The following is a 24,147-nucleotide window of genomic DNA, read 5'->3' as shown; positions in this document are numbered from 1 at the left end:
GCAGACGTGCAAGCACTCCTGCTGCTCTTTTTGGGCATGTTGGGGGACAACATGGAAGCTTGCGTGGCTCTTCTCAACCAGCAGGGGGTGCTGCCGCGGGCCCAGCACAAGGTGCCCCGAAGCAGCCCAGCTGGGACCTTAAACCTGGGGTACCAACCCTTGATTGTGGCCTACAGTCACTGGCCCTTTAAAGCAGGATTCTCCAAAACAGAAGAAGCGCCTACATACCAAAAAAAGGCAACGAAAACGTCAAGTTCCTCCTTTGATGCTCGGAGATCTCAGGAGGACCGCCGACTCCTTTTGGTCGGTTTCTGTCGAACGCGCATCTGACGATACGAGAAACGGAACAAGTCCATTATTGATGGCCGATTGTCCCCCCCTCCCTCGGCAACAGACGCCGAGCCGCTTTCACGCCGCTGGAGAAGAGCAGCAAACATCTGCCTCACGTAAACACGCCACACGGAGACTGGCACTCGCCGCGTGCACGTACGTGCGCATGCAAAGCGCCTTCTGCTGATCTTCATCTTCTGCTGAGTGGAAGCATAAAGCACATCGACCCCCCCCCCCCAAATATCAAAGCCTCGTGAATATGGAGATGCTCCCAACTAAAAACCAACCCACAGCAATGCTGCGTCCAGTTCACCTCAGGAGGTGTCCAAGGGGCGGTCCGGGGGCCACTTGGGCCCACAGCACATTTCACAACAAAACAGCGATGGCGACAACGATGGCGACGGCCAGCACGGTCCTCAATAACGCCGCATGTTGGGAGTGGGGCAGTGGGGGGGCTCCAGCACGGCAACGGGGGCCTGCAGGTAGGACGGGATGCTGGCGTCGGGAACGGGGTAGTGGGGAGCGGAAGGCCGGAAGATGACGTAGGGGCTGGACGTGAAGTCGAACTTGTACGCCAGACGGTGGGGGAGGTCCACGTCCACCTCGGAGGCCTGCGGGGGCAGGAAGCAGTTCTGGCTCTCCAGTTTGGCGATGCGCTCGTCCCGGTGCAGGATCCCGCTGGCCATGTGCAGATGCATGTTGCTCAGCTGCGCCTTCAGGTCCGAGACCGTCAGGTCCACGTTGCGCTGGATGCCCTCCAGCTGGGCGCCAAAGAGGACCACCGTCTCCTGGACGCTGTCCAGCACCTTCTGGAGGCGGGCGGCGTTCTCCTGCTCTCGGGCCGCCCACCACTCGTACCAGTCGGCCCCGGAATCTCTGGGCTTGCTGTACTTCTGGATCCAGAGGCTCTGAGCCGCGTCTTCCTGGGCGACCGCCAGCGCCTGCTGAAAGGAGTCCACCATGTCGTCCTCCGTCACCTTCTGCTCCGAGGACTTCTGGCTGCTCTGGTCCTCGTCCGGAGCGTCGTCCGAGCTCCCGCCCTCCTGCTCCGGCTGCCGCTTCTTCCTGTCTTGGGATCGGCAGAAGGCCATGAGGCCGTGTTGAGGGAAGCAGGCGCTCTTCTCCTCGTCCGTCTGGCTGTCGGAGACCTGAGGCGGAAAGACGCAAGCGAGGTCTTTACCCGGCGGCTCCGCGCTCGTTAGCGTGTCGTGTCAAACGGGAGATTGTTAGCCTTCCTGTTGGGATGACAACTCACCTTCCTCTGGGCGCCGGCTTCCTCTTTCCTCTTTTTGGCCGAGCACAGCAACTTCCTCTTCATCCTGGCGACAAAGTTCATCCTTCCGTCGCTTCGGGACGATTATTCTCTCTGTTTGTCTGTGGCGACTCTGCCCCCCCCCACATCGGGATTGGATGTTGGGAAAACACGACGACTGTCTTTGATGCGCTCTGTCGTACTCATGATGCAACGCTCCGGCCGTGACATCACAAAGACGCCAAGGCCTGATGTCATGTGACAGGTGAACAGCTTTTGGTCCGTCCGTCCATCCGTCTGCTTAGATCTATGTCTTAGGATGTCTACTATATTGGCTAATAGTAGTGTAAAGGGGACTATAGGGGTGCTATTTCATGTGTAGAGGGCTCTAATAGAAACAAGGGATGGTTACGTGTCCTAAGCCACTGAAGGTGCACCTGTCCTGGGACTCTCTCTCTTGACCCCCCCCCGAAGTATCCTCCACATTGCCACTGCAACACACTGGGGGAGACTGTGGTGACATTAGTGCTCCAGTTTGACCCTGGAACAGACCACTTCTATTTCAATGCAGTCTGATCAAATCAGAGGTCAAAGGTTGCGTCTTTTTGTGTGGCGTGAGTGACGACCTTCACGATTAGATGCTTCTACTTTGACCTCCTCCTGATTTCCCCATCGACTCATTTCCTGCGGCAGTGGGCGGGGGGAGGGGGGGTGAAACTAGTCCCATTTTAATAGAGACCATTTTCTGGTTAACATCCCCTCGTGCTCACGTCCTGCTTATCGATCAACTCCTTGGATTCTCTGTGTGTGGGAGGGGACGGGGGTGGGGGGGGGCGACCAATTAGGGGGGGGTAATGAATCGGAACTATAGATCAGCGTTAAGGGGCTCCTGGCTGCATCTGTTTGTGTGGCAAGCCAAGGGGGCGTAAATCACCTCCAAAACGTGTTAGCATGCGGCTCGCTTCAGCGTCGCTCGGCTCGTCATCCTGGGAACCACCAAGGAGGCCAAGACAGATGATGACAAATTGAAAATGTGAAAATGAAAGCGAGACCAGCCGTGTGCTCCCCCATGAAAGATTCCAGGATGTTGTGTTTGATGGTCACGTGAGGACTCCAGGGGGGGGGGCTCATCTCTGTCTATTTCGTCAGGAAGACCAGGACCATCAAAGGATCCTGGTCTGGCATCTGGGAAGGTTCGGCCATCTTTGGGGTGAAGTGTTCCTCATTAACGCCGTCTGATTGGTTCATCAGCCTGATGAACATCGGCCTTTGGGGGGTGTGGGCACGTGAGCCGAGGATGATGATGATGATGATGAAGGAGGTTGAGGAAAGTGGGCCTCCAGATGCGACTGCTTGTTATTTCGCCCCCCCTGGCGTCATCTTCTGACGGCTGGAATGTCTTCACTTATGTTCAGAAATAAACACGCCAGCGTCTCGGGGCTGACAGACGGATTTGTATTATTTAAATGTAGGGGGGGCAAATGGGTTTAGAAGATTAGAAAGACCAGTGAAGGAGGCGGGGGGGGGGCTGCTAATGACATTAGCGGGGGGTCCAACCAAACGCCTTGGCCACGCGACATCACCTGGACAGGAAGTCATGTGACTTCAACTGCTTCACTTCCTTTTAGGAAGTACTTGACAGGAAGGACTTTCAGGGTGTACTCGCGCGTATTACTAGGACACCAGACTCCATTATGCAGTACCACTTACACAACCCGCAAGGCATGCTGGGAAACAAAATGTACAAAGAAGACGAGTCGAATCCCAACTAGAAGATGATAACTTTATGATGATGTCATAATGCGAAGACAAAACTTAATATTTTAGCAGCTTAGAGTTGAAATATAAAGAAAAAGTGAAGGAGGAGAGAACAAAACGACATGTTTCCGTCATGGTGCCGGAAGAGGAGGAGACCACAAGGCTGCACGTCTCTTCATCGTTCAGCAGCCCCCAACGACGCGGACCAGCGTGGCTTTGCGGGGGACAAATTGCGTCTTAGGCGGGGACGTGAGCTCATTAGCCGGCTTGTTTACTTGGGAAGCATCGAGGCTCGTCCACGCCGACAAAATAAAAGCACTTTTCCCCAATCAAGCGTCTTCTTCGTCATCAACAGCACGAGCTCATCGCACTCATCCCAGCCGCGTGCACGGTGGGGTGTTGCCCCCCCGCCCCTTCCGGAAGCTCTTTAAACGTTGCTGCGCTTACAAATCCATTAAACACGTCCTGGTTTCCGTGTTAAGAGCCTAATTGACCCGCGCCGGTAAAGCCGCGGCGTGCGCGTGACTCCGGGATGATTCCAATTAGCGGTGTTGCCTCCTTCAAGAGCAAAGTGTGTTCAAATAAACATCTTAATTACGCCCGCTGAGGATAGGACTTGGAGAGCTCACAATTAAAGCGCTAATTAATTCACAGTTTCATCCTCTACGCTTTCTTCCGCTTCCTGTTCTCATGCCACCTAAAGATCAATGGACCCCCCCCCCCTTTGAAGGCCTGGGGGGACACCAGAACCACCACCAGATCCACCTTGATCCAGATCCAGCATGCTAACACCACGCTTACCATGCTAGCACTTGCACTTCCGCTCACGCAGCACAGTGGGACAGGACCGCCACAGATAGATTTCATGTGACCTCCTCACACTCGCTCCAATAGCATGACACGGCCTGCCACAAATACATTTGCCGCTACATGTTCATCCTCACGCACAAACATTATTATTGGAAAGAGACCGCCACAAATAAATGTTGGTTCATACACACGAGACAGCCTGCCACAAATAAATTTGGTGCTACCTGTTTGAACTCGCTCACATGCAATGGGACACAGCCCGCCACAAATAAGTTTGGTACTACCTGTTCCACCCCACTCATACACGATGGGACAGGACCCGCCACAAATAAATTTGGTACCACCTGTTCCACCCCACTCATACAAGATGGGACAGAGCCCGCCACAAATAAATTTGGTACCACCTGTTCCATCTCGCTCATACACGATGGGACAGGACCCGCCACAAATAAATTTGGTACCACCTGTTCCACCCCACTCATACAAGATGGGACAGAGCCCGCCACAAATAAATTTGGTACCACCTGTTCCACGTCGCTCATACAAGATGGGACAGAGCCCGCCACAAATAAATTTGGTACCACCTGTTCCACGTCGCTCATACAAGATGGGACAGAGCCCGCCACAAATAAATTTGGTACCACCTGTTCAACGTCGCTCATACAAGATGGGACAGAGCCCGCCACAAATAAATTTGGTACCACCTGTTCCACGTCGCTCATACAAGAAGGGACAGAGCCCGCCACAAATAAATTTGGTACCACCTGTTCCACGTCGCTCATACACATTATGATGGGACACACGATGGCCACAACAAATGTGATGCTACCTGTTGGCCCTCACTCACATGTGACGGGACATGGCCCGCCACAAATACATTTGATGTGACCTTCTTGCTCTCACCCAAACATACAGTGGGACACAGCCCGCCACTGATGAATGTGGCCATACCTGTTTGCCATCGTTCATACACATGAGACAGATTTTGAGAAGTCCAAGTATGGTGGTTTTCAAAGGGGACCTGGTCTAAAGTGGTCTTGGTGCATTTTCATAAATAGGATAAAAGCTTTCACTAATCAGAACCCGTTTTTGTGAACCTTCGGGGTCGTGGATGAACCCAGTCGTGGACCTGGTCTGAACTGGTCTAGATGCTGAACTACTGGATGAAATGCTCCTTTGTTGCCTTTTCAGAAATAAAATGATGGATTCCCAAACACGCTAATGATTGGCAGGCATACATGAAAGGTTTTCATAAGGAAGTGGCACAAAGAACATACAAACGTGAACTGCACGTGACGTGACGTGAACGCCATGTGACCTGCACGTGACCACATGAAAGGGAAGCTGACGTCATCTGACGGCAGCTAGCATCTCCAGGGGCTAATCCAACAGCAAAGGTTGCATCGCAACTTTCCGAGCCCCCGGAGTGAAAAACTACACACGGGAGACCAAAGTCACGATAAAAGAAATGTAAACTCACCAAAAGTCAGCTCCCGTTCACCAAGACGTGATCCCGGAGGCCCATCCACAGGATAAGCGTCCTTTGTGGGCTTCATTCCACCTTTCTTCTCGGTAGTTGCCAATCTGGGCACCGGGAGGCCTCGCCCTCCTAAAGTGGACGCCCCACTAGGTTTCTGCCGAGAATTAGAACACTTTGACTCATCTTCAAGCACATTCGGCCCCGGAGGACCGAGCCTCTGCAGGTCTTCTCTCCAGCAGGTGATTCCATTTCCCTCAAATTGAAGGAGGGCTTGATTATTCAAATCACCTGCAGTGTCTCCGCCCACCGGCCCGGTTTCACACCCCTCTCTTAAAAGGACAGGAAAAGGGCGGAGTCATTGTAAATATGCACTTTTGCCTTTTAAAAGTTCTTCATTTGAAGGCTTTATTTAATCCGACAAGTAACGTATTTACAAACATTAGCTAACCTCAGCTAGCTAACCTTCCGTTGTGGCTGTTCCTTGTTCGGTGGAGCCTTGGCGTGTGTGCAGACAGGTCCATGCAGTACCCCATTTGGCCAGCAGATGTCCTCGTATCTTCTGTCATGGTGCTCGCCCGACTCAACGAGGTAGAGACACTTCTTTCCGGTAGTGGTGCGTTCAAAGACGCATGTAAATACCCCCTTCCGGACGTACACTCGTCACTTATGGATGAAGGACACAGCCAGCATCTACCAAACCGAGCGACAATTCCATGTTCATGTCATTTACCTGGGGACAGCATATCGGTTTCTCTCCAGCGTGTCTTCTCCCAACTGAACTTTGTACAGAACCTATAGCACAGACTGAGCAGGCATATGGTCTCTCTCCTGTGAGTGTTTCCATGTCTTGACTTCTTCAATGAACACTGAACATGTAAAACATCTCAATCGTAGACGCTTATCACAAACGAAGCACTCTTATGGTTTCTCTCCTGCGACTAACCTGCTGTGTGTTTATATTGCTACGTTGGCTAGCTGTTTGGGCGCAGTGTTGGCATTTCAAGCGTGTTGTCAGGGTGACATGTCATATCAGCTGTAGAGTCTTCATCATCATCATCAGTGTCAGGAGAGTGTGACGTCGTGTGCTCACTATCTGATAGCGGAGCTAAGAGTCTGGAAGCCCATCCCTGGGAAGTCCTCCAGTCCTTCAGGATGCTGTCCCCCCAATGGACGCCGCGATGCTGCTTTCTTTTTAACGTGTGGAGGCTCGGGTTCCTCCTGCTCCAGCCTGGAGCTCCACTCCTGCCGCCTCGGGGGAAGAGGTTTGCCACTGATGTCTGTAGGACACAACAAGACAAAGATCTCCTTGGAGAAGTCCAGCTTGGTCCTGCACCAGTGTGTTATGTAAAGTTAGTAAACAAACCTGCTGCGTGGATCACAACTCCAGGCTGCCTGAAAGCGTCCAGGCCGTGTTGTCCCTCCTTGTCGGTTCTCCGTCCTGCATGGATTCTCATGTGGAGCTTCACACCTCCCTTCCGGAGAAACATTTTACCGCACACCCAGCAGGGAAAGAGTTTCTCTCTGGTGTGTACTGCTATGTGGGACTTCAAATATGCCTTTATGGGGAATATTTTATCACAAAATGAGCACTTGAATGGTTTCTCCCCCGTGTGTAGTCTCATGTGGTTTTTCATGTTGCAGCGATAATTAAAGGTTTTGTCACACTGGGAACATTTAAAGTGCGTTTTGTCCGTGTGGTTTCTCTCGTGTCGACACAGGCTACTGCGGTGTTTGAAGGTCTTGTCGCAGTGGTGGCATTTCAAGCGTGTGTTGTCAGGGTGACATGTCATATCAGCTGTAGAGTCTTCATCATCATCATCATCATCAGTGTCAGGAGAGTGTGACGTCGTGTGCTCACTATCTGATAGTGGAGCTAAGAGCTTGTCTGCTGGTGATCCTCCACAGTGGTCTCCATCGCCTTCTGTTGAGCTGCTGCTTGGAGGCTCCGCCTCTCTCTTCTCCTCACCTTCACCATCTTCTCCATCTTCACTCTTCACAGGGACACCAATCACTGGGAACTCCTCCGGTCCTTCAAGATGCTCTCCCTCCTGGCTGATGCTGTGGTCCTCCTCCTCCTCTTTGACGTGGGGCTGCTCCTCTTCGATGTGGGGGGTCTGGACCTGCTCTTCCTCTTTAACGTGGGGGGGCTGTGGCTCCTCCTGCTGCTCGGGGACAAGATGTTGCTCTGCAGGACAGAAGAAGACAAAGACGTTTTTTACGAAAGTCCAGCTATCACATGAGACAGCAGCGTACGTCTGTGAGGATGACGAGGTGGTGCTAGGAAATGAGAAGTAGTCGTAGGCCCACGGCAGCCCGTGGTGACGGAGGGTTTGATTCCGGAACCCGCACTGTGGGTCCAAATGAGTCCAACTAGGTCTAGTCTGGATATCCTTCATTTGTTAATGACTGACATTGAATGGAGTTGAAGACGTTGCCGCCAAGATGCCAGCATCAATCCTTCACAGGAACCGCAGCTGGTCTTCAGCATGCGTGGTGAGTCTACTTCACGCTACACCAGATGTGGTCTACCTGTGGACTCCTACCTCCACTCTTACAGGTCAGCCTGTGTTCCTCTCTCTTCTGGAACAAAGTATTCGCTACAGGCAAAGTCCACCACCACCTGTCCTCCTGCTCTCCTGAATACCAAACCTGCCCATCACCTCTTCATCATCTCTACTTCCTGCACCAATACGTCCATCCAAGTCACCGCAATGACAAGTCTTTCCCTCCCAAGGATGCTCTGCATCACTCCATCAAGGTCCTTTTTTCCTCCAACTCCCATCCTGCTTGTGGGTCATACCCACTAACAGCATCGAACATCACCTTCAACTTCTATCTTCAGACTCATCACCCTATCTCATTACCCTTCTTTTTACCTCCAGGACCTTCTTTACCAGCTCCTCCTACTCCAGTTCCCTTCCATCTCCACCATGATGGAACAAGTTGACCCCTGCTCCTAAACTTCTAGCCTTGCTACCTTTCCTTCTGGTCTCCTGGAGACACAGTATGTCTACCTTCCTCCTCTGCATCAGGCCAACCAGATCTCTACCTTCTCCTGTCATGGTTGGTTTTGTTTACGTGGGGTGGCCTTCCTGACACAAGCCCGTGTATTTATCCAGGCTGGGACTGGCATCCACCCCAGTGGGGCGACATTGTGTAACATGTCTGAAACACATAAAACATACCTTAGCATGTCACCGATCACTTAAAAGTTAGCAAACATGTGACAGGAAGACTGGAACTAACCTGCTGGGTGGTACCTCTTGGAAACAGCGTCCAGTAGTTGACGTTGTCGCTCGTTCTCCTCTTTTGTTCGACAAAGTTCCTCCTCGTACTCTGCTATGGTTCTTTCCAACACTACAAATATTTCTTCCACAGCCAAAGCTAGTCGCTGGTTCACCAACGCTCTCAGCATTTGGACTCGACACATTTTCACACGACACGACACTTTACACTCACACTCGATCTGCGCTTAGCGATGTTGATCACTTCCGGGTCTGTTTGTTAGCAGCTAGCGAGCTAAGCGAACCGGAGAAGCTCCACTAATTGTATCCTGGTGTCGGCAAAAGTTCAAACAGCAAATAAAATAGCAATGAAGGAGTTAACGCGGACTTAATGGCGACACTTCCTGCTAACAGAGCGTATACTACTTCCGGTAACACAGCTCCGGCATTCTAGTGCATCACTGCCTCCCTCAGGCGTGGAGGCGTCATTACACCCTGACCTATGAGGCGTGGTGAAATGGAGTTGTACCCCAAAAGCAGAAGAAGACAGAGGAATAAGATGCTAAAGGCTAACATGCTAGCATTGCTAACCTTTTCTCTTTCTCTTCCTGGCTCATGTTTGCAATTTCATTTCATTTCATAGATTCAAACCAAGAGATGATCTGGATCATTAAAACAACATTTAAACACAACAACAGATGTCACACACGTGGTCTTATGTTCTAGGAAGTAAAGTCCAAATCCAAGTCTTGGTTTTGGTTTCATTGGAGTCAGGCTGACAAAGTACGAGAGTCTTATTGATAACCGATTGATTAGTCGCTCACAGTCACCTGACCGCTTCTTTAAATCTATCATCTATGAGCCAAGTCCCACCCCCTTTTCTGTCCCAGGTTTGAGGGACGGACTTGCCGTCCGGGTGTAGAACACATCCTGGCCCTGAAACAGCACTTGGATGCTGTTTGGAAACTCTGTTTGCACCCCCACCATAGTTTCAACCGGGTATGTCTGAATCGGTTCTTAAATTATTCAAATGATGTACTCCTCGCCTGCAAAGGATGCCCGCACGTGTTCCTGGCAGGTAACCATGGTTACCAGCAGGCTAGAGTGGACGATTGTGGATGCGGAATGCTGGTCCGATGGGATCTTAGGACAGGGACGCCAGTCAGAGAGTGCGGACACAGAGATAGTTGTCAGGCAGCTTTAATGAGTTGACTAAAGGTCAAATACCTGCTATGTACGTGGGTGTGGTCTAAGGGGAACAAGGCAGGAACAAAAGCCTCCTTTTAAAGCTTCCAGTCTGGTCTTCTCACTCAATCAGAACCACAGAGTCATCTCCAGCCTTTGTCCTTGTCAACACTCTCACCTATGTTAACCAGAGAAGCACCAACATGATGGCAGCTGCTCCTTTTGTGGCAGGGCTGAAATGCAGTGGAAACTATTCATCTTATCGGCTTCACTTCCTGCTGCTGTTCTCCCCATCAGGAAGCGGTGCAGCTTCACTTCCTGCTGCTGTTCTCCCCAGCAGGAAGCGGTGCAGCTTCACTTCCTGCTGCTGTTCTCCCATCAGGAAGCGGTGCAGCTTCACTTCCTGCTGCTGTTCTCCCCAGCACACGTGTGGTTGTTAAGCTGGTACTTATAAGAGAATCGTTCATCACACACGCTGCAACTCAACACTTTCTCTCTCGTGTGGATTCTCGTGTGTTTCTTCAAATCACCACTGCATGCGAAACCTTTACCACACACTGAACAGGGAAATGGTTTCTCTCCTGTGTGTTTTCTCATGTGTCTTGTCAAGTTAGGCTGTTGCGCGAAACTCATGCCACACACTGAACAGGGATATGGTTTTTCTCCTGTGTGTCTTCTCAGGTGGTTCATCAAGTTGTGTTTTTCTGCAAAGCTTCTTCCACACACGGAACAGGAATGAGGCTTTTCGCCGGTGTGTCGTCTCATGTGCGTTTTCAAATTACTTTTTTTTGCAAAACCTTTACCACACACTGAACAGGAATATGGTCTTTCTCCAGTGTGTGTCCTCAGGTGTATTGTTAAGCTTCTTTTCCGTGCAAAAATGATGCCACACACCGAACAGAAATGTTTCTCTCCAGTGTGTCGTCTCATGTGTCTTTTCAAAACGTCCTTTCGTGAAAAACCTTGACCGCACACCGAGCAGAAATACGGTTTCTCCACAGTGTGTGTTGTCATGTGTGCTTTCAGCTCACATTTACTTGCAAAACCTTTACCACACACTGAACAAGAATGTGGTTTCTCCCCAGTGTGTACTATCATGTGTCTTTTCAGAGACTGGGTATAGCTAAATGCTACCCCACACACTGCACAGGAATATGGTTTCTCTCCAGTGTGGGTTCTCATGTGTGTTTTCAAATTAGATTTTATCGCAAAATCTATCCCACACACTGAACAGGAATGTGGTTTCTCTCCAGTGTGTCTTCTCATATGTACATTTAAATTAGATTTTATCGCAAAACGCAACCCACACACTGAACAGGTATACGGTTTCTCTCCAGTGTGGGTTCTCATGTGTTTTTTCAACTTTGTTCTTAGGGAAAATCTTTTACCGCAAACTGAGCACATGAATGGTTTCTCTGCAGTGTGTCGTCTCATGTGTCTCTTAAGCCGACGGTGGCCATGGAAGGTCTTGTCGCAGTGTTGGCATTTCAGGCGTGTGTTGTCAGGGTGACATGTCATATCAGCTGTAGAGTCTTCATCATCATCATCATCATCATCATCAGTGTCAGGAGAGTGTGACGTCGTGTGCTCACTATCTGATAGTGGAGCTAAGAGCTTGTCTGCTGGTGATCCTCCACAGTGGTCTCCATCAGCTTCTGTTGTCATGTGTTGAGTTGAGCTGCTCATCGGAGGCTCCACCTCTCTCTTCTCCTCACTTTCACCTTCATCGTCTTCATCATCTTCACTCTTCACAGGGACGCCAATCACTGGGAACTCCTCCGGTCCTTCAAGATGCTCTCCCTCCTGGCTGATGCTGTGGTCCTCCTCTTCCTCTTTAATGTGGGGGGGCTGGGGCTCCTCCTCTTCGTCTTTGATGTGAGGCGTGTGTGGCTCCTCCTCTTCCTCTTTAATGTGAGGGGTGTGTGGCTCCTCCTCTTCCTCTTTAATGTGAGGGGTGTGTGGCTCCTCCTCTTCCTCTTTAATGTGAGGGGGGTGTGGCTCCTCCTCCTCCATCCTGGAGCTCCACTCCTGCTGCTCAGGGTGAAGATGTTCCTTGCTGACATCTGCAGGACACAGAAAGACAAAGACATTCTTTAGAGAAATCCAGCTTTGCTTCATCACAGGAGGCTTCGTCCTCCACCAGCAGATGTTCTCACAATGACTCAGGAAAAACGAGAGATTAATTATTTCTTTATCCTATCTGTTTATATACATTTATGTTCTGTATGTTATTTGCTATTAATTATTGTTGTTTTTCATGGAAAGAACTTTGCAACTCTGTTTGGAAATTGCTATACAAATAAAGTTATTATTATTATTAAAGCACTATGAATTGCCTTATATACGAATGGTGCTCTATGAATAAACTAACCTTCCTTCTTCCTTCTCTGCAAATATAATCGACCAATTAACAATGATTAAAATACTTGTTATGCAGCCCGATTTGATATGCTGCACTGCCATTATTATGCCTTAGAAGTCATAGAAATGGGCTCAGAACTTCCGTGTGAAGCCAACTGTGACTGAAGCTCACAGGATACGCTATACTTGGGCACCATCCGGTGGTTGAAATGCGCATTACACCTCGCATGATAATTACTTCTGAAACAAGGTTGTCAAAATGATCAAACATCGGCGATAATCTGATTATTATCGACCAGGAAAATGTGTTACCGTAACAGGCCTCAGTAGAATGTAGATAAATACTCACATTTACACAGTAAAGTATGTATTTTCTAGGTTGGTTTTAGGAAGATGGAAACAACTTGGCCATGTGTGGACAGCATACCATCAAAGTCGATTCGACCTTTGGAATCCAACCTTTTTCTTTTACCATTACTCTCCATTTGTTTTCATCCACTATTACCATGCCACAGGACTATTGTGGTGCTATTTTCAATGCGCTAATTGCTAAGCTAATAAGCGCTGAGGAACAAACAAATGGATACACAAAGAAACGGAGGAGGGAATGGTCCTCCCAGGAGGACAGACAGAAAATCGACTTTCACTTCACGGAGAGCAGCTTTCTATGAATCGTGTTGATAAAAAGGAGGACTACTAACCTGATCGCTGTAACACAACTTGAGGCTTCTTGGAAACGGCGTCCAGGGGTTGACGTTGCTCCTCCTTCTCCTCTTTTGTTGGTGAAAGTTCCTCCTCGTACTCTGCTGTCCTCCTTTCGCACATTTTCACACAATCCCAACACTGGACGCTCGATCTGTGCTTCGCGGTGTGTCGATCACTTCCGATGTCTCTTTATTAGCATCTTGCAAGCGAAGCTAACTCGAGAAGCTTCAAAGTTCACCGAGGTCACAACAGCAACGAATAACCGCCGCCAAAAATGTACAGCGACGACACACCCGGAAGGAGCCGATCTGGTTGCAGTCTTTCCAACAATAGTACAAAATGGCGACCGACGCATGCGCAGTATGTGTTCTTTACTTCCGCGTCTTTGGTATCAGCTAGCAGGCTAAGCTACCTTAGAGGACTTGAACCTGGACGATGTCTGCCAGGATAGAAAGGCGAAGCTAATAAAAACAGCATTAATAAAATCATAGTCACGAAACCATACGACTAAACATCGCCTTTTTAATGTAAATCATTTTTATGAACAACAACAACCAAGTATACAATAACAGTATACAAACAAATAACAGACATCAAAGAATTTCGCCGGGGGTTACATCAAGTAAAATACGTCAATCAAAACAAATTGTTTATGTAATAAAATGTTCATCAAAAAATGAAATTGTACTGTATATATGAATCATACTGTATATATTTATACTTGCTCCAGCTTGACATGTTGAGAGCAGCGGTGATAACCGTTCCAAATTAATTAAAAAAAAACACATCTGGTTGTTTTTGTCTTGGCCACAGGGAAGAACAGAAATGTCATTTAAAAGCACATTTATGATTTGGATATTTAATTGGAAGCATTTACACAACGTATTTACACAATTCCAGCACAGACGTCAAAGGAATTCAAGCACAAGCCTCCTTTTAAAGCTTCCAGTCTGGTCTTCTCACTCAATCAGAACCACAGTCATCTCCAGCCTTTGGCCTTGTCAACACTCTCACCTATGTTAGCCAGAGAAGCACCAACATGATGGCAGCTGCTGCTTTTGTGGCAGGGCTGAAATGCAGTGGAAACTATTCATCTTATTAGCTTCACTTCCTGCTGCTGTTCTCCCCATCAGGAAGCGGTGCAGCTTCACTTCCTGCTGCTGTTCTCCCCAGCACATGTGTGATTGCTAAGCTGGGACTTAGAAGGGAATCGTTCATCACACACGCTGCACGGCAACACTTTCTCTCCAGGGTGCGTTCTCATGTGTATCATCAAAAAACGTTTTTCTGCAAAACCTATGCCACACACTGAACAGTGGTGTGGTTTCTCTCCAGTGTGTGTTCTCAAGTGCACTGTCAAATATGTCTTTTTGGCAAAATTCAGGCCACACGCTGAACATGAATATGGTTTTTCTCCAGTGTGTCTTCTCGTGTGCGCTCTCAAATCAACTTGGTGTGCAAAACCTTGACCACACACAGAACATGAATATGGTTTTTCTCCGGTGTGTGTCGTCATGTGTGTTTTCAAACAACCTTTTTGTGCAAAACCTTTTCCACACACTGAACAACAATATGGTTTCTCACCAGTGTGTCTCCTCACGTGTAGTTTCAAAATACTTTTTAGGGCAAAACTTTGACCACACACTGAACAGGAATATGGTTTCTTGCCACTGTGGATCATCGTGTGTTTGTTCAAACTACCTTTTTGTGCAAAACCTTTACCACACACCGAACAACAATATGGTTTTTCTCCAGTGTGTGTTCTCGTGTGTATTTTCAAAATACTGACGGAAGCGAAACTTGTGCCACACACTGAACAGGAATATGGTTTCTCTCCAGTGTGTGTTCGCAGGTGAATTGTCAAAGGAGACTTTTGAGCAAAACCTTTTCCACACACTGAACAACAATATGGTTTCTCTCCAGTATGTGTTCTTGTGTGCTTTTTCAAAGCACCTGCACATGCAAAATTTTGACCACACACTGAACAGGGATATGGTTTCTCTCCAGTGTGTATAGTCATGTGTGTGTTCAAACTACCTTTTTGTGCAAAACGTTTTCCACACACTGAACAACAGTATGGTTTTTCTCCAGTGTGTGTTCTTGTGTGTGTTTTCAAACTACTTTCACATGCAAAACTAATGGCGCACACTGAACAGGAATATGGTTTCTCTACAGGGTGTGTTCTCATGTGTCTTCTCAAAACATCTTGTGCAAAACATTTACCGCTCTCTGAACCGGAATGTGATTTCTCCCCAGCGTGTATTGTCAAGTGTTTTGTCAACACACCTTTTTGTGCAAAACATCGACCGCACACTGAACAGGGAAATGGTTTCTCTCCAGTGTGTCTTCTCATGTGTGTTTTTACATTCTGTTTTTGTGTAAAACCCTCACCACACACGGAACAGGAAAAAGGTTTCTCTCCGGTGTGCAATCGAGTATGTTGTGTCAAACCTTCCTTCCTTGAGAATCTTTTACCGCAAACTGAGCACAAGAATGGTTTCTCTCCTGCGTGTTTTCCCATGTGTGTTTTCAGACGACTGCGGTGTTTGAAGGTCTTGTCGCAGTGTTGGCATTTCAAGCGTGTGTTGTCAGGGTGACATATCATATCAGCTGTAGAGTCTTCATCATCCTCATCATCATCAGTGTCAGGAGAGTGTGACGTCGTGTGCTCACTATCTGATAGTGGAGCTAAGAGCTTGTCTGCTGGTGATCCTCCACAGTGGTCTCCATCGGCTTCTGTTGTCATGTGTTGAGTTGAGCTGCTGCTTGGAGGCTCCGCCTCTCTCTTCTCCTCACTTTCACCTTCATCGTCTTCATCATCTTCACTCTTCACAGGGACGCCAATCACTGGGAACTCCTCCAGTCCTTCAAGATGCTCTCCCTCCTGGCTGATGCTGTGGTCCTCCTCTTGCTCTTTAACGTGGGGGAGGTGGGGCTCCTCCTCTTCCTCTTTAATGTGAAGGGGGCGTGGCTCGTCCTTTTCATCTTTAATGTGAAGGGGGCGTGGCTCCTCCTCCTCCTGCTCAGGGTGAAGATGTTCCTGGCTGACATCTGCAGGACACAGGAAGTGTAGAATAATTTGAGTCCCGTCTCTTACTTTAAGGAGCCTCCCTGCAACGTTCCTTCAATCATGAAATGAATCCACAAGATCTTCTCGATGACAAGCTCGGGGTCGGGGGAACTCTGCCAACTGAGGCCCAAGATTGGTCCGTGTTGGGCCGACATTATTCTTCTCACTTATACACGAGTACAGCCACATAGTGCAGTCATCCGTCCTTACTACATACTACATGCTATATACTACATACTACATGCTACATACAACATGCTATATACTACATACTACATGCTATATACTACATAGTAGATACTACATACTACACAGTGAGACAAGGGGTGGGAAAATATGTTTCTATGAGTCTATTAATGGCCTAACAGAAAGCTAGTAAACAAGTGAGAGGACTACTAACCTCCTCCATGTAACACAGCTCGATGCTTCTTAGAAACAGCGTCCAGGAGTTGACGTTGTTCCTCCTTCTCCTCTTTCCTTGGTGAAAGTTCCTCCTCGTCCTCTGCCATCCTTCTTTCAATCCCAACACTTTAACTCACACTCGATCTCTGCTTCCGGTGTCTCTTTGTTAGCATCTAGCAAGCTGAGCTAGCTGGAGAAGCTTCAAAGTACACCGAGGTGCCAAATAAGGAGGATTGGTGACGCTAAGACACGCAGTCCGACTCCCTTTAGTCCAAAATGGCGAACGACGCATGCGCAGTGTCCGTTTTCTTTGGGCTAGACGAGAAGGCTTACCGAGCCTGAGAGGAATTTGATCCTGGACGAAGAATAGATGAGTTGAATAATATTGTTTGACATGATATGAATAAAACCAATCATAGCGACTAAACAAGACGGTCTTGCTAGAAGTTTCCTTTCGTGTACTTCCGCCAGACAAGACAAGATAGCATATTCCAGCAGGAAGTATAATTCCACGGTAAACATATCTTCCGCTATTGTGGCCACTTCATGAAATGTAGGATGTCCCGGACTCTCGATGTTTGCACCCCCACCATGGTTTCAACCGAGTATGAATATGTTCTTAAATAATTCAACTGATGTACTTTACTGTCTCCGGGACTCCCCAGTGTTCACTGATGTTGGCCACACCCCCTTCTCTCTGTCCACCGGAGTCGTCAACGTCATCATCTCTCATTTAATGATCTTTGATACTGGCTTGGTTTGGCCTTGCCTGTCAAGTCCTCCTCTGGAAAGGATGCCTGCACGTGTTTCCTGGCAGGTAACCATGGTTACCAGCGGGCTAGCGTGGACGACTCTGGATGCGGAATGCTGGTCCGATGGGATCTTAGGACAGGGACGCCAGTCAGAGAGTACGGACACAGAGATAGTTGTCAGGCAGCTTTAATGAGTTGACTAAAGGTCAAATACCTGCTATGTACGTGGGTGTGGTCTAAGGGGAACAAGGCAGGAACAAAAGCCTCCTTTTAAAGCTTCCAGTCTGGTCTTCTCACTCAATCACAACCACAGAGTCATCTCCAGCCTTTGTCCTTGTCAACACTCTCACCTATGTTAACCAGAGAAGCACCAACATGATGGCAGCTGCTCCTTTTGTGGCAGGGCTGAAATGCAGTGGAAACTATTCATCTTATTGGCTTCACTTCCTGCTGCTGTTCTCCCCATCAGGAAGCGGTGCAGCTTCACTTCCTGCTGCTGTTCTCCCCAGCACACGCGTGGTTGTTAAGCTGGTACTTAGAAGAGAATCGTTCATCACACACATTGCACCGAAACACTGTCTCTCTCGTGTGGATTCCCATGTGTCTCTTCAAAGACTTTCCATGGATAAATGCCAGACCGCACACTGAACAGGGATATGGTCTTTCCCCAGTGTGTTTTGCCATGTGGGTCTTAAAGTCACGTTTATACGCAAAACCTGTACCACACACAGAACAGGAATATGGTTTTACTCCAGTGTGTCTTCTCAGGTGTCTTGTCAAATGAGCTCTGACTGGAAAACTTACACCACAAACAGAACAGGAAAAAGGTTTCTCTCCGGTGTGCAGTCTAATATGGCGTGTCAAACTTTCCTTCCAAGAGAATCCTTTACCACAAACTGAGCACAGGAATGGTTTCTCTCCTGTGTGTTTTCTCGTGTGTGTTTCCAGACGACTGCGGTGTTTGAAGGTCTTGTCGCAGTGTTGGCATTTCAAGCGTGTGTTGTCAGGGTGACATGTCATATCAGCTGTAGAGTCTTCATCATCATCATCATCAGTGTCAGGAGAGTGTGACGTTGTGTGCTCACTATCTGATAGTGGAGCTAAGAGCTTGTCTGCTGGTGATCCTCCACAGTGGTCTCCATCGCCTTCTGTTGTCATGTGTTGAGTTGAGCTGCTCATCGGAGGCTCCGCCTCTCTCTTCTCCTCACTTTCACCTTCATAGTCTTCATCATCTTCACTCTTCACAGGGACGCCAATCACTGGGAACTCCTCCGGTCCTTCAAGATGCTCTCCCTCCTGGCTGATGCTGTGGTCCTCCTCTTCCTCTTTAATGTGGGGGGGGCGGGGCTCTTCCTCCCCCATCCTGGAGCTCCACTCCTGCTGCTCAGGGTGAAGATGTTCTTGATTGACATCTGCAGGACACAGAAAGACAAAGACACTGGTCACAGGAGGCATCATGGCTGACAAGGTTTTATATGCTGCATCATCTTTTGCATGATTTTCATGTCTTGGTATCTGGAATGTTTGCTGTCATAGCAGTGATGGCATCCAGGAGGTATTAAGGACCTCCTGGATGCTTGGTCTCTCCCTGGAAGATCTTAGCAGCACCTTGTTCAAGGAACGTCCTTAAAGTGCCTTCAGGTATCTATTTGTCCGACTGCTGGGGGGCTTTATGTCATCTATTGGTACTGAAGAATATTTGCATGTTTCTAACTTCACTGCCATCATTTGATCAATGATTAGATAGCGGCCACATTCATTGTTAGCATGCTAGCCGGCTAGCAGGAGAATAGCTTTAATGTGAGCTAGCTGATCCCTCATGGAACGCAGCACTTCCTAGCCAGGTCTGTTGCTGGGAATTCTAGCCCACCGGTAAGAGTTTATAGTGTTTATAGTGTTCGGAATACCGTCTGGATGACCGGGGGGGGGGCTATATAAAAGATGTAAACATGGACAAACACCAGGGAGGACATCTTCGTGTGGATCCATCCGCCCAGTCCGGGGAAGATAAAGAAAGGCTTTGTACGAGAGGCGTTCAAGAGCTAATAGAAAGCTAGTAAACATGAGAGGACTACTAACCTTCTCTGTGTAAGACAACTTGGTACCTCTTGGAAACAGCGTCCAGTAGTTGACGTTGTCGCCCGTTCTCCTCTTTTGTTCGACAAAGTTCCTCCTCGTACTCTGCTATGGTTCTTTCCAACACTACAAATATTTCTTCCACAGCCAAAGCTAGTCGCTGGTTCACCAACGCTCTCAGCATTTGGACTCGACACATTTTCACACGACACGACACTTTACACTCACACTCGATCCCTGCTTTGACCGCTTGTTGTCCGTGTCGATCACTTCCGGGTCTCTGTTAGCATCTTTGCTAGCAGCATCAAGACTGAAACTCCCAGCGGCACCCGGGGGGGGGTCGTGCTCCGCCTCGGCACAACCGTACACCCTTCTCACTCTTTGGGGCACCCTTACCTTTAGAACAAAGGGATTTAAAGACGAAGGCGAAAAGATGAGGAACGGAAGGAAGCCGATAAAGCTGTGATGTGGTTAAAGCTAGCTAACTGATGGGCTAACTGCTAGCTTTTATTCAGACAGGAAGTCATCTAAATCTACCCACAAGCATGAAGCAAGGCATTAAACGCCAGCACCAAAACCTGGCATGGAAGTGTTTATTACAAACTGCAGTTATACAGAACAGCACGTAAACCATTGGATCGTATGGACATAAAATGCAGTTTTACCCAAGAATATTAATACGAACCAAAAGGGGAAAGGAGTACAAAGATGGGGATGTGCCAGTGCTGTCAATATTTTGACTGTGAAGTCCTGCAAAAACACAATTCACACGTTTCAGCACATTGAAACAATTCTCTTCTTCCAGAATCAATAGTCACAGCTGAGTGCAAACAACATTCATCTATACAATACCGTGTATTCATTACATTTGCCAAACTACCTCCACGCTAAGGCAATCACATTTCTGGTGCTGAGTTCACCGTTTCGGTTTTACACTTGCAACATAAACATGTTAATATAATCCATCTTAACAGACGTGTATGGAGTCCACTGTAATGACACTGGACAAATAGTACACTTCTATTCTACTGTGTTTGTTACACCGCAGACGGTGAGCTTTCCTGTGAGACAAAGATGGGGGCTATCCTAACCCAAAATAGCAGCCGAAGACTAGCAACGTCCTTACAAAGTTTCCAAAGCACTTAAAACGACATTACATATTCCAACCACTTCCCTAAGACCGCTACGGGTCTAAAGAGACGATATTAGTGACTTGCATCAACATCTGACCTCTAAGAACCTGTGACCGGAAAGCACACGGAGAACCGAGTCCGTCGGCGGAAGTTCACGCCCAAAACAATCCTGAAACAACAGCTCACGTGACAAAGGTTCCACCTGAATACAGCCCCCCCCCCCCGCGTGATATTATTTTCTTTACATTTTACAGCACTTGTAGCAAAAAATATATTTTACACGTTGTTGCATCGAATCAACCCAAAAGTATTTTAAAAGTACTTTTTGGGTGTATGACAGTAGCATGTAATAATGTAGAAAAGATCAATGGACGTCATCCTGGTTGCTTTAGTTCCAACATCCTGCCTGTGAAGACCTTCTTGTGCAAAAGATGCCTGCACGTGTTTCCTGGCAGGTAACCATGGTTACCAGCGGGCTAGCGTGGACGACTCTGGATGCGGAATGCTGGTCCGATGGGATCTTAGGACAGGGACACCAGTCAGAGAGTATGGACACAGAGGTAGTTGTCAGGCAGCTTTAATGAGTTGACTAAAGGTCAAATACCTGCTATGTACGTGGGTGTGGTCTAAGGGGAACAAGGCAGGAACAAAAGCCTCCTTTTAAAGCTTCCAGTCTGGTCTTCTCACTCAATCAGAACCGCAGAGTCATCTCCACACCCTCACCTATAGGTTAACCAGAGAAGCACTAAGATGATGGCAGCTTCTCCTTTTGTGGCAGGGCTGAAATGCAGTGGAAATGCTTTTTGGGATCAACTCTGCTATTCATCTTATCTGTTCTCCCCAGCACACGTGTGGTTGTTGAGCTGGTACTTAGAAGAGAATCGTTCATCACACACGCTGCACCGAAACACTTTCTCTCTCGTGTGGATTCTCATGTGTCGTTTCAAATTAGGTTTTAGTGCAAAACCTACGCCACACACTGAACAGGAATACGGTTTCTCTCCAGTGTGTATTCTTGTGTGTCTTTGCACAGCACATTGTTGTGCAAAACCTTTACCACACACTGAACATGAATATGGTTTCTCTCCAGTGTGCCCTCTCATGTGTGTTTTCAAATCACCTTTTTGCGCAAAACTTTTACTGCACACTGAACAAAAATATGGTTTCTCTCCAGTGTGCGTTCTCATGTGTATTGTCAAATTACGTTTATTTGCAATACTTTTGCCACAGACTGAACAGGAATATGGTTTCTCCCTATTGTGTGTTTTCAGGTGTACGTTCAAATTCCCTTTTTTTGCAAAACCCATACCACACACTGAACAGGAATACGGTTTCTCTCCAGTGTGCGTTCTCATGTGTGTTTTCAAATAACACTTTTGTGCAAAACCTTTATCGCACACTGAGCAAGAATATGGTTTCTCTCCAGTGTGTTTCCTCAGGTGTTTTTTCATATCAGAACTTTGTACAAAACCGCTACCACACAATGAACAGGTGTATGGTCTCTCTCCGGTGTGTATTCTCATGTGTATTTTCATGTGGTGAGTTTGGAAAAAACCTTTTCCGCACATTGAACAGGTAAAAGGTTTCTCTCCCGTGTGTGTTCGTGTGTGTGTTTTTAAATTTGACTTATGGGAGAATTGTTTCTTGCAAACTGAGCACTTGAATGGTTTCTCTTCTATGTGTAGTTTCATGTGCCTTTTCAGATCACAATGTCGACTAAAAGCAGCGTCACAGTGAGAGCATTTAAAGGGCGTGTTGTCCGTGTGGTTTCTCTTGTGTTTACACAGGCTACTGCGGTGTTTGAAGGTCTTGTCGCAGTGTTGGCATTTCAGGCGTGTGTTGTCAGGGTGACATGTCATATCAGCTGTAGAGTCTTCATCATCATCATCATCAGTGTCAGGAGAGTGTGATGTCGTGTGCTCACTATCTGATAGTGGAGCTAAGAGCTTGTCTGCTGGTGATCCTCCACAGTGGTCTCCATCGGCTTCTGTTGTCATGTGTTGAGTTGAGCTGCTCATCGGAGGCTCCGCCTCTCTCTTCTCCTCACTTTCACCTTCATCGTCTTCATCATCTTCACTCTTCACAGGAACGCCAATCACTGGGAACTCTTCCGGTCCTTTAGGATTCTCTCCTTCCTGGCTGATGCTGTGGTCCTCCTCTTCCTCTTTAACGTGGGGGGACCAGGGCTCCTCCTCTTCCTTTTTAATGTGTGGGGGGTGGGTCTCCTCCTCTTCCTCTTTAATGTGAGGAGGGTATGGCTCCTCCACTTCCTCTTTAATGTGGTGTGGCTCTTCCTCCTCCATCCTGGAGCTCCACTCCTGCTGCTCAGGGTGAAGATGTTCCTTGCTGACATCTGCAGGACACAGAAAGACAAAGACATTCTTTAGAGAAATCCAGCTTTGCTTCATCACAGGAGGCATCGTCCTCCACCAGCAGATGTTCTCACAATGACTCTGGTACGATTCCCCAAGTCGGGAGCTCCCCCCCCCCCCCATTTTAATGTCGACATGATGGATATGTGGATCGATCCGCCCCCCGAGTAAACATAAAGAAAACTGGCCTTCACGGAGAAACCAGTAGTGTCAATGAGCTCATAGAAGGCTTCTAAACATGTGAGATGAAACATGACTACTAACCTGCTCCGTGCAACCCAACTTGGTACCTCTTGGTACCCTAAAAGATGTAAACATGGACAAACACCAGGGAGGACATCTTCGTGTGGATCCATCCGCCCAGTCCGGGGAAGATAAAGAAAGGCTTTGTACGAGAGGCGTTCAAGAGCTAATAGAAAGCTAGTAAACATGAGAGGACTACTAACCTTCTCTGTGCAACCCAACTTGGTACCTCTTGGAAACGTCCAGTAGTTGACGTTGTCGCTCGTTCTCCTCTTTTGTTCGACAAAGTTCCTCCTCGTACTCTGCTATCCTGTCGCACATTTTCACACGATAGCAAGACTTTACACTCCCAGTTGATGTCTGCTGAGCTTAGTGTTGATCACCTCCGGGTCTCTTTGTTAGCAGCTAACAAGCTAAGCTACATCGAGAGGCTTCGAGTTCACCGATCACAACAGTAACAAACAACCCTTCTTCTTCTTCTTCTGGTTTAATGGTGGAAACGAAGAATCCTCGCCATGTAGTATGTACAGCAACAACACACGCGGAAAAAACGATTTCTTTGCAGCCCAACAACGCCTAACAACAACCAAAATGGCGGATGACGCATGCGCAATATGTGGGGTTAACTTCCGTTGTCTTTGGTAGCAGCTAGCAGGCTAAGCTAGCCAGAGAGGAATTTATCCTGAACGAAGAATACACGTGTTTGAAATTATTATTTGGCACGATCGTAATATTTACACGATTAATAATAAAACCATAATCATATCGACGAAACACCATCTTGTTTTAACCTCCCCCTCGTGTACTTCCGCCGAACAGTAAGATATAGCATATTCCAGCATTACTGCCTCTCTCCGGTGAGAAAGTATAATTACACTGTAAACCCTCACGATGGTGTATTTTTGCATTTTGCACTACAATTATGATTTATGTTTCTATGTTTAATATGTTCTACTGACCTCAATGCAACCCGGACCTCCTTAGGGATGCAGTA

The 24,147-nt window shown here is 47.9% G+C and overlaps 6 protein-coding genes across 10 annotated transcripts in view; all 6 read right to left on the bottom strand.

The window, feature by feature from the left end:
- Positions 1 to 6,202, bottom strand: part of LOC131131824 (neural-cadherin) — a 122,831-nt gene extending 116,629 nt beyond the window's left edge. The window contains exons 1-3 of one of the 3 annotated variants that reach the window (XM_078793517.1): positions 6,093 to 6,169; positions 5,919 to 5,959; positions 5,631 to 5,784 (exon numbers count right to left, since the gene is read on the bottom strand). In XM_078793517.1, coding sequence (XP_078649643.1) covers positions 5,631 to 5,706 — 76 coding nt within the window. In that variant the 5' untranslated portion in view covers positions 5,707 to 5,784; positions 5,919 to 5,959; positions 6,093 to 6,169. Of the gene's footprint in view, positions 1 to 5,630; positions 5,960 to 6,092 lie in introns of those variants that run through there. The other 2 variants (XM_078793515.1, XM_078793519.1) reach the window with 2 other exon arrangements.
- Positions 6,203 to 6,710: 508 nt separating this feature from the next.
- On the bottom strand, positions 6,711 to 9,291 carry LOC131131846 (uncharacterized). The gene is made up of 3 exons (XM_058076798.2): positions 8,877 to 9,291; positions 6,994 to 7,815; positions 6,711 to 6,907 (listed from the first exon to the last, which is right to left on the bottom strand). Exons 1-3 carry the CDS (start codon positions 9,058 to 9,060, stop codon positions 6,720 to 6,722), a joined length of 1,194 nt encoding a protein of 397 aa, XP_057932781.2. The 5' UTR covers positions 9,061 to 9,291; the 3' UTR covers positions 6,711 to 6,719.
- A 747-nt stretch (positions 9,292 to 10,038) lies between these two features.
- LOC131131833 (uncharacterized) lies at positions 10,039 to 13,442 on the bottom strand. The gene is made up of 2 exons (XM_058076776.2): positions 13,102 to 13,442; positions 10,039 to 12,102 (listed from the first exon to the last, which is right to left on the bottom strand). Exons 1-2 carry the CDS (start codon positions 13,223 to 13,225, stop codon positions 10,436 to 10,438), a joined length of 1,791 nt encoding a protein of 596 aa, XP_057932759.2. The 5' UTR covers positions 13,226 to 13,442; the 3' UTR covers positions 10,039 to 10,435.
- A 184-nt stretch (positions 13,443 to 13,626) lies between these two features.
- LOC131131830 (uncharacterized) lies at positions 13,627 to 16,841 on the bottom strand. Its single transcript, XM_058076773.2, has 2 exons — positions 16,576 to 16,841; positions 13,627 to 16,156 (listed from the first exon to the last, which is right to left on the bottom strand). The coding sequence occupies exons 1-2, from the start codon at positions 16,682 to 16,684 to the stop codon at positions 14,253 to 14,255; spliced, it is 2,013 nt and encodes a 670-aa protein (XP_057932756.2). The 5' UTR covers positions 16,685 to 16,841; the 3' UTR covers positions 13,627 to 14,252.
- A 662-nt stretch (positions 16,842 to 17,503) lies between these two features.
- Positions 17,504 to 19,754, bottom strand: LOC131131847 (uncharacterized). The gene is made up of 2 exons (XM_058076799.2): positions 19,409 to 19,754; positions 17,504 to 18,741 (listed from the first exon to the last, which is right to left on the bottom strand). Exons 1-2 carry the CDS (start codon positions 19,602 to 19,604, stop codon positions 17,813 to 17,815), a joined length of 1,125 nt encoding a protein of 374 aa, XP_057932782.2. The 5' UTR covers positions 19,605 to 19,754; the 3' UTR covers positions 17,504 to 17,812.
- A 1,288-nt stretch (positions 19,755 to 21,042) lies between these two features.
- Positions 21,043 to 24,096, bottom strand: LOC131131834 (uncharacterized). Of its 3 annotated transcripts, XR_013628145.1 has the most exons (3): positions 23,357 to 24,096; positions 21,143 to 22,891; positions 21,043 to 21,058 (listed from the first exon to the last, which is right to left on the bottom strand). XR_013628145.1 is itself a non-coding variant. In XM_078793587.1 (2 exons), the coding sequence occupies exons 1-2, from the start codon at positions 23,472 to 23,474 to the stop codon at positions 21,366 to 21,368; spliced, it is 1,644 nt and encodes a 547-aa protein (XP_078649713.1). In that variant the 5' UTR covers positions 23,475 to 24,096; the 3' UTR covers positions 21,108 to 21,365. The 3 variants fall into 3 exon arrangements, 2 of the variants coding, with proteins under 2 accessions (XP_078649713.1, XP_057932760.2); XM_078793587.1 differs by lacking the exon at positions 21,043 to 21,058 and having other exon boundaries at positions 21,108 to 22,891; XM_058076777.2 differs by lacking the exons at positions 21,043 to 21,058; positions 23,357 to 24,096 and adding an exon at positions 23,175 to 23,299 and having other exon boundaries at positions 21,108 to 22,891.
- Positions 24,097 to 24,147: the final 51 nt, after the last annotated feature.

Source organism: Doryrhamphus excisus, linkage group LG1 (assembly GCF_037039965.1).
Source record: "Doryrhamphus excisus strain RoL-2023G ecotype Guam linkage group LG1, RoL_Dexc_Guam_v1.1, whole genome shotgun sequence".
NCBI lineage: Eukaryota > Metazoa > Chordata > Actinopteri > Syngnathiformes > Syngnathidae > Doryrhamphus > Doryrhamphus excisus.
The sequence above is the reverse complement of the archived record's forward strand: the minus strand, read 5'-3'. Positions and strand labels throughout refer to the sequence as shown.

What these genes read in the sequence shown, in the direction of transcription:
- LOC131131846 (XM_058076798.2), bottom strand. Translation starts at nt 9,060, where the DNA reads ATGTGTCGAGTCCAAATGCTGAGAGCGTTGGTGAACCAGCGACTAGCT. An exon ending in CAAGAGGTACCACCCAGCAG is followed by an intron (nt 7,816 to 8,876) that starts GTTAGTTCCAGT and finishes TCTGTCCTGCAG; the next exon opens with AGCAACATCTTGTCCCCGAG. An exon ending in AGTTGTGATCCACGCAGCAG is followed by an intron (nt 6,908 to 6,993) that starts GTTTGTTTACTA and finishes TGTGTCCTACAG; the next exon opens with ACATCAGTGGCAAACCTCTT.
- LOC131131833 (XM_058076776.2), bottom strand. Translation starts at nt 13,225, where the DNA reads ATGTGCGAAAGGAGGACAGCAGAGTACGAGGAGGAACTTTCACCAACA. An exon ending in AGTTGTGTTACAGCGATCAG is followed by an intron (nt 12,103 to 13,101) that starts GTTAGTAGTCCT and finishes TGTGTCCTGCAG; the next exon opens with ATGTCAGCAAGGAACATCTT.
- LOC131131830 (XM_058076773.2), bottom strand. Translation starts at nt 16,684, where the DNA reads ATGGCAGAGGACGAGGAGGAACTTTCACCAAGGAAAGAGGAGAAGGAG. An exon ending in AGCTGTGTTACATGGAGGAG is followed by an intron (nt 16,157 to 16,575) that starts GTTAGTAGTCCT and finishes TGTGTCCTGCAG; the next exon opens with ATGTCAGCCAGGAACATCTT.
- LOC131131847 (XM_058076799.2), bottom strand. Translation starts at nt 19,604, where the DNA reads ATGTGTCGAGTCCAAATGCTGAGAGCGTTGGTGAACCAGCGACTAGCT. An exon ending in AGTTGTCTTACACAGAGAAG is followed by an intron (nt 18,742 to 19,408) that starts GTTAGTAGTCCT and finishes TGTGTCCTGCAG; the next exon opens with ATGTCAATCAAGAACATCTT.
- LOC131131834 (XM_078793587.1), bottom strand. Translation starts at nt 23,474, where the DNA reads ATGTGCGACAGGATAGCAGAGTACGAGGAGGAACTTTGTCGAACAAAA. An exon ending in AGTTGGGTTGCACAGAGAAG is followed by an intron (nt 22,892 to 23,356) that starts GTTAGTAGTCCT and finishes TGTGTCCTGCAG; the next exon opens with ATGTCAGCAAGGAACATCTT.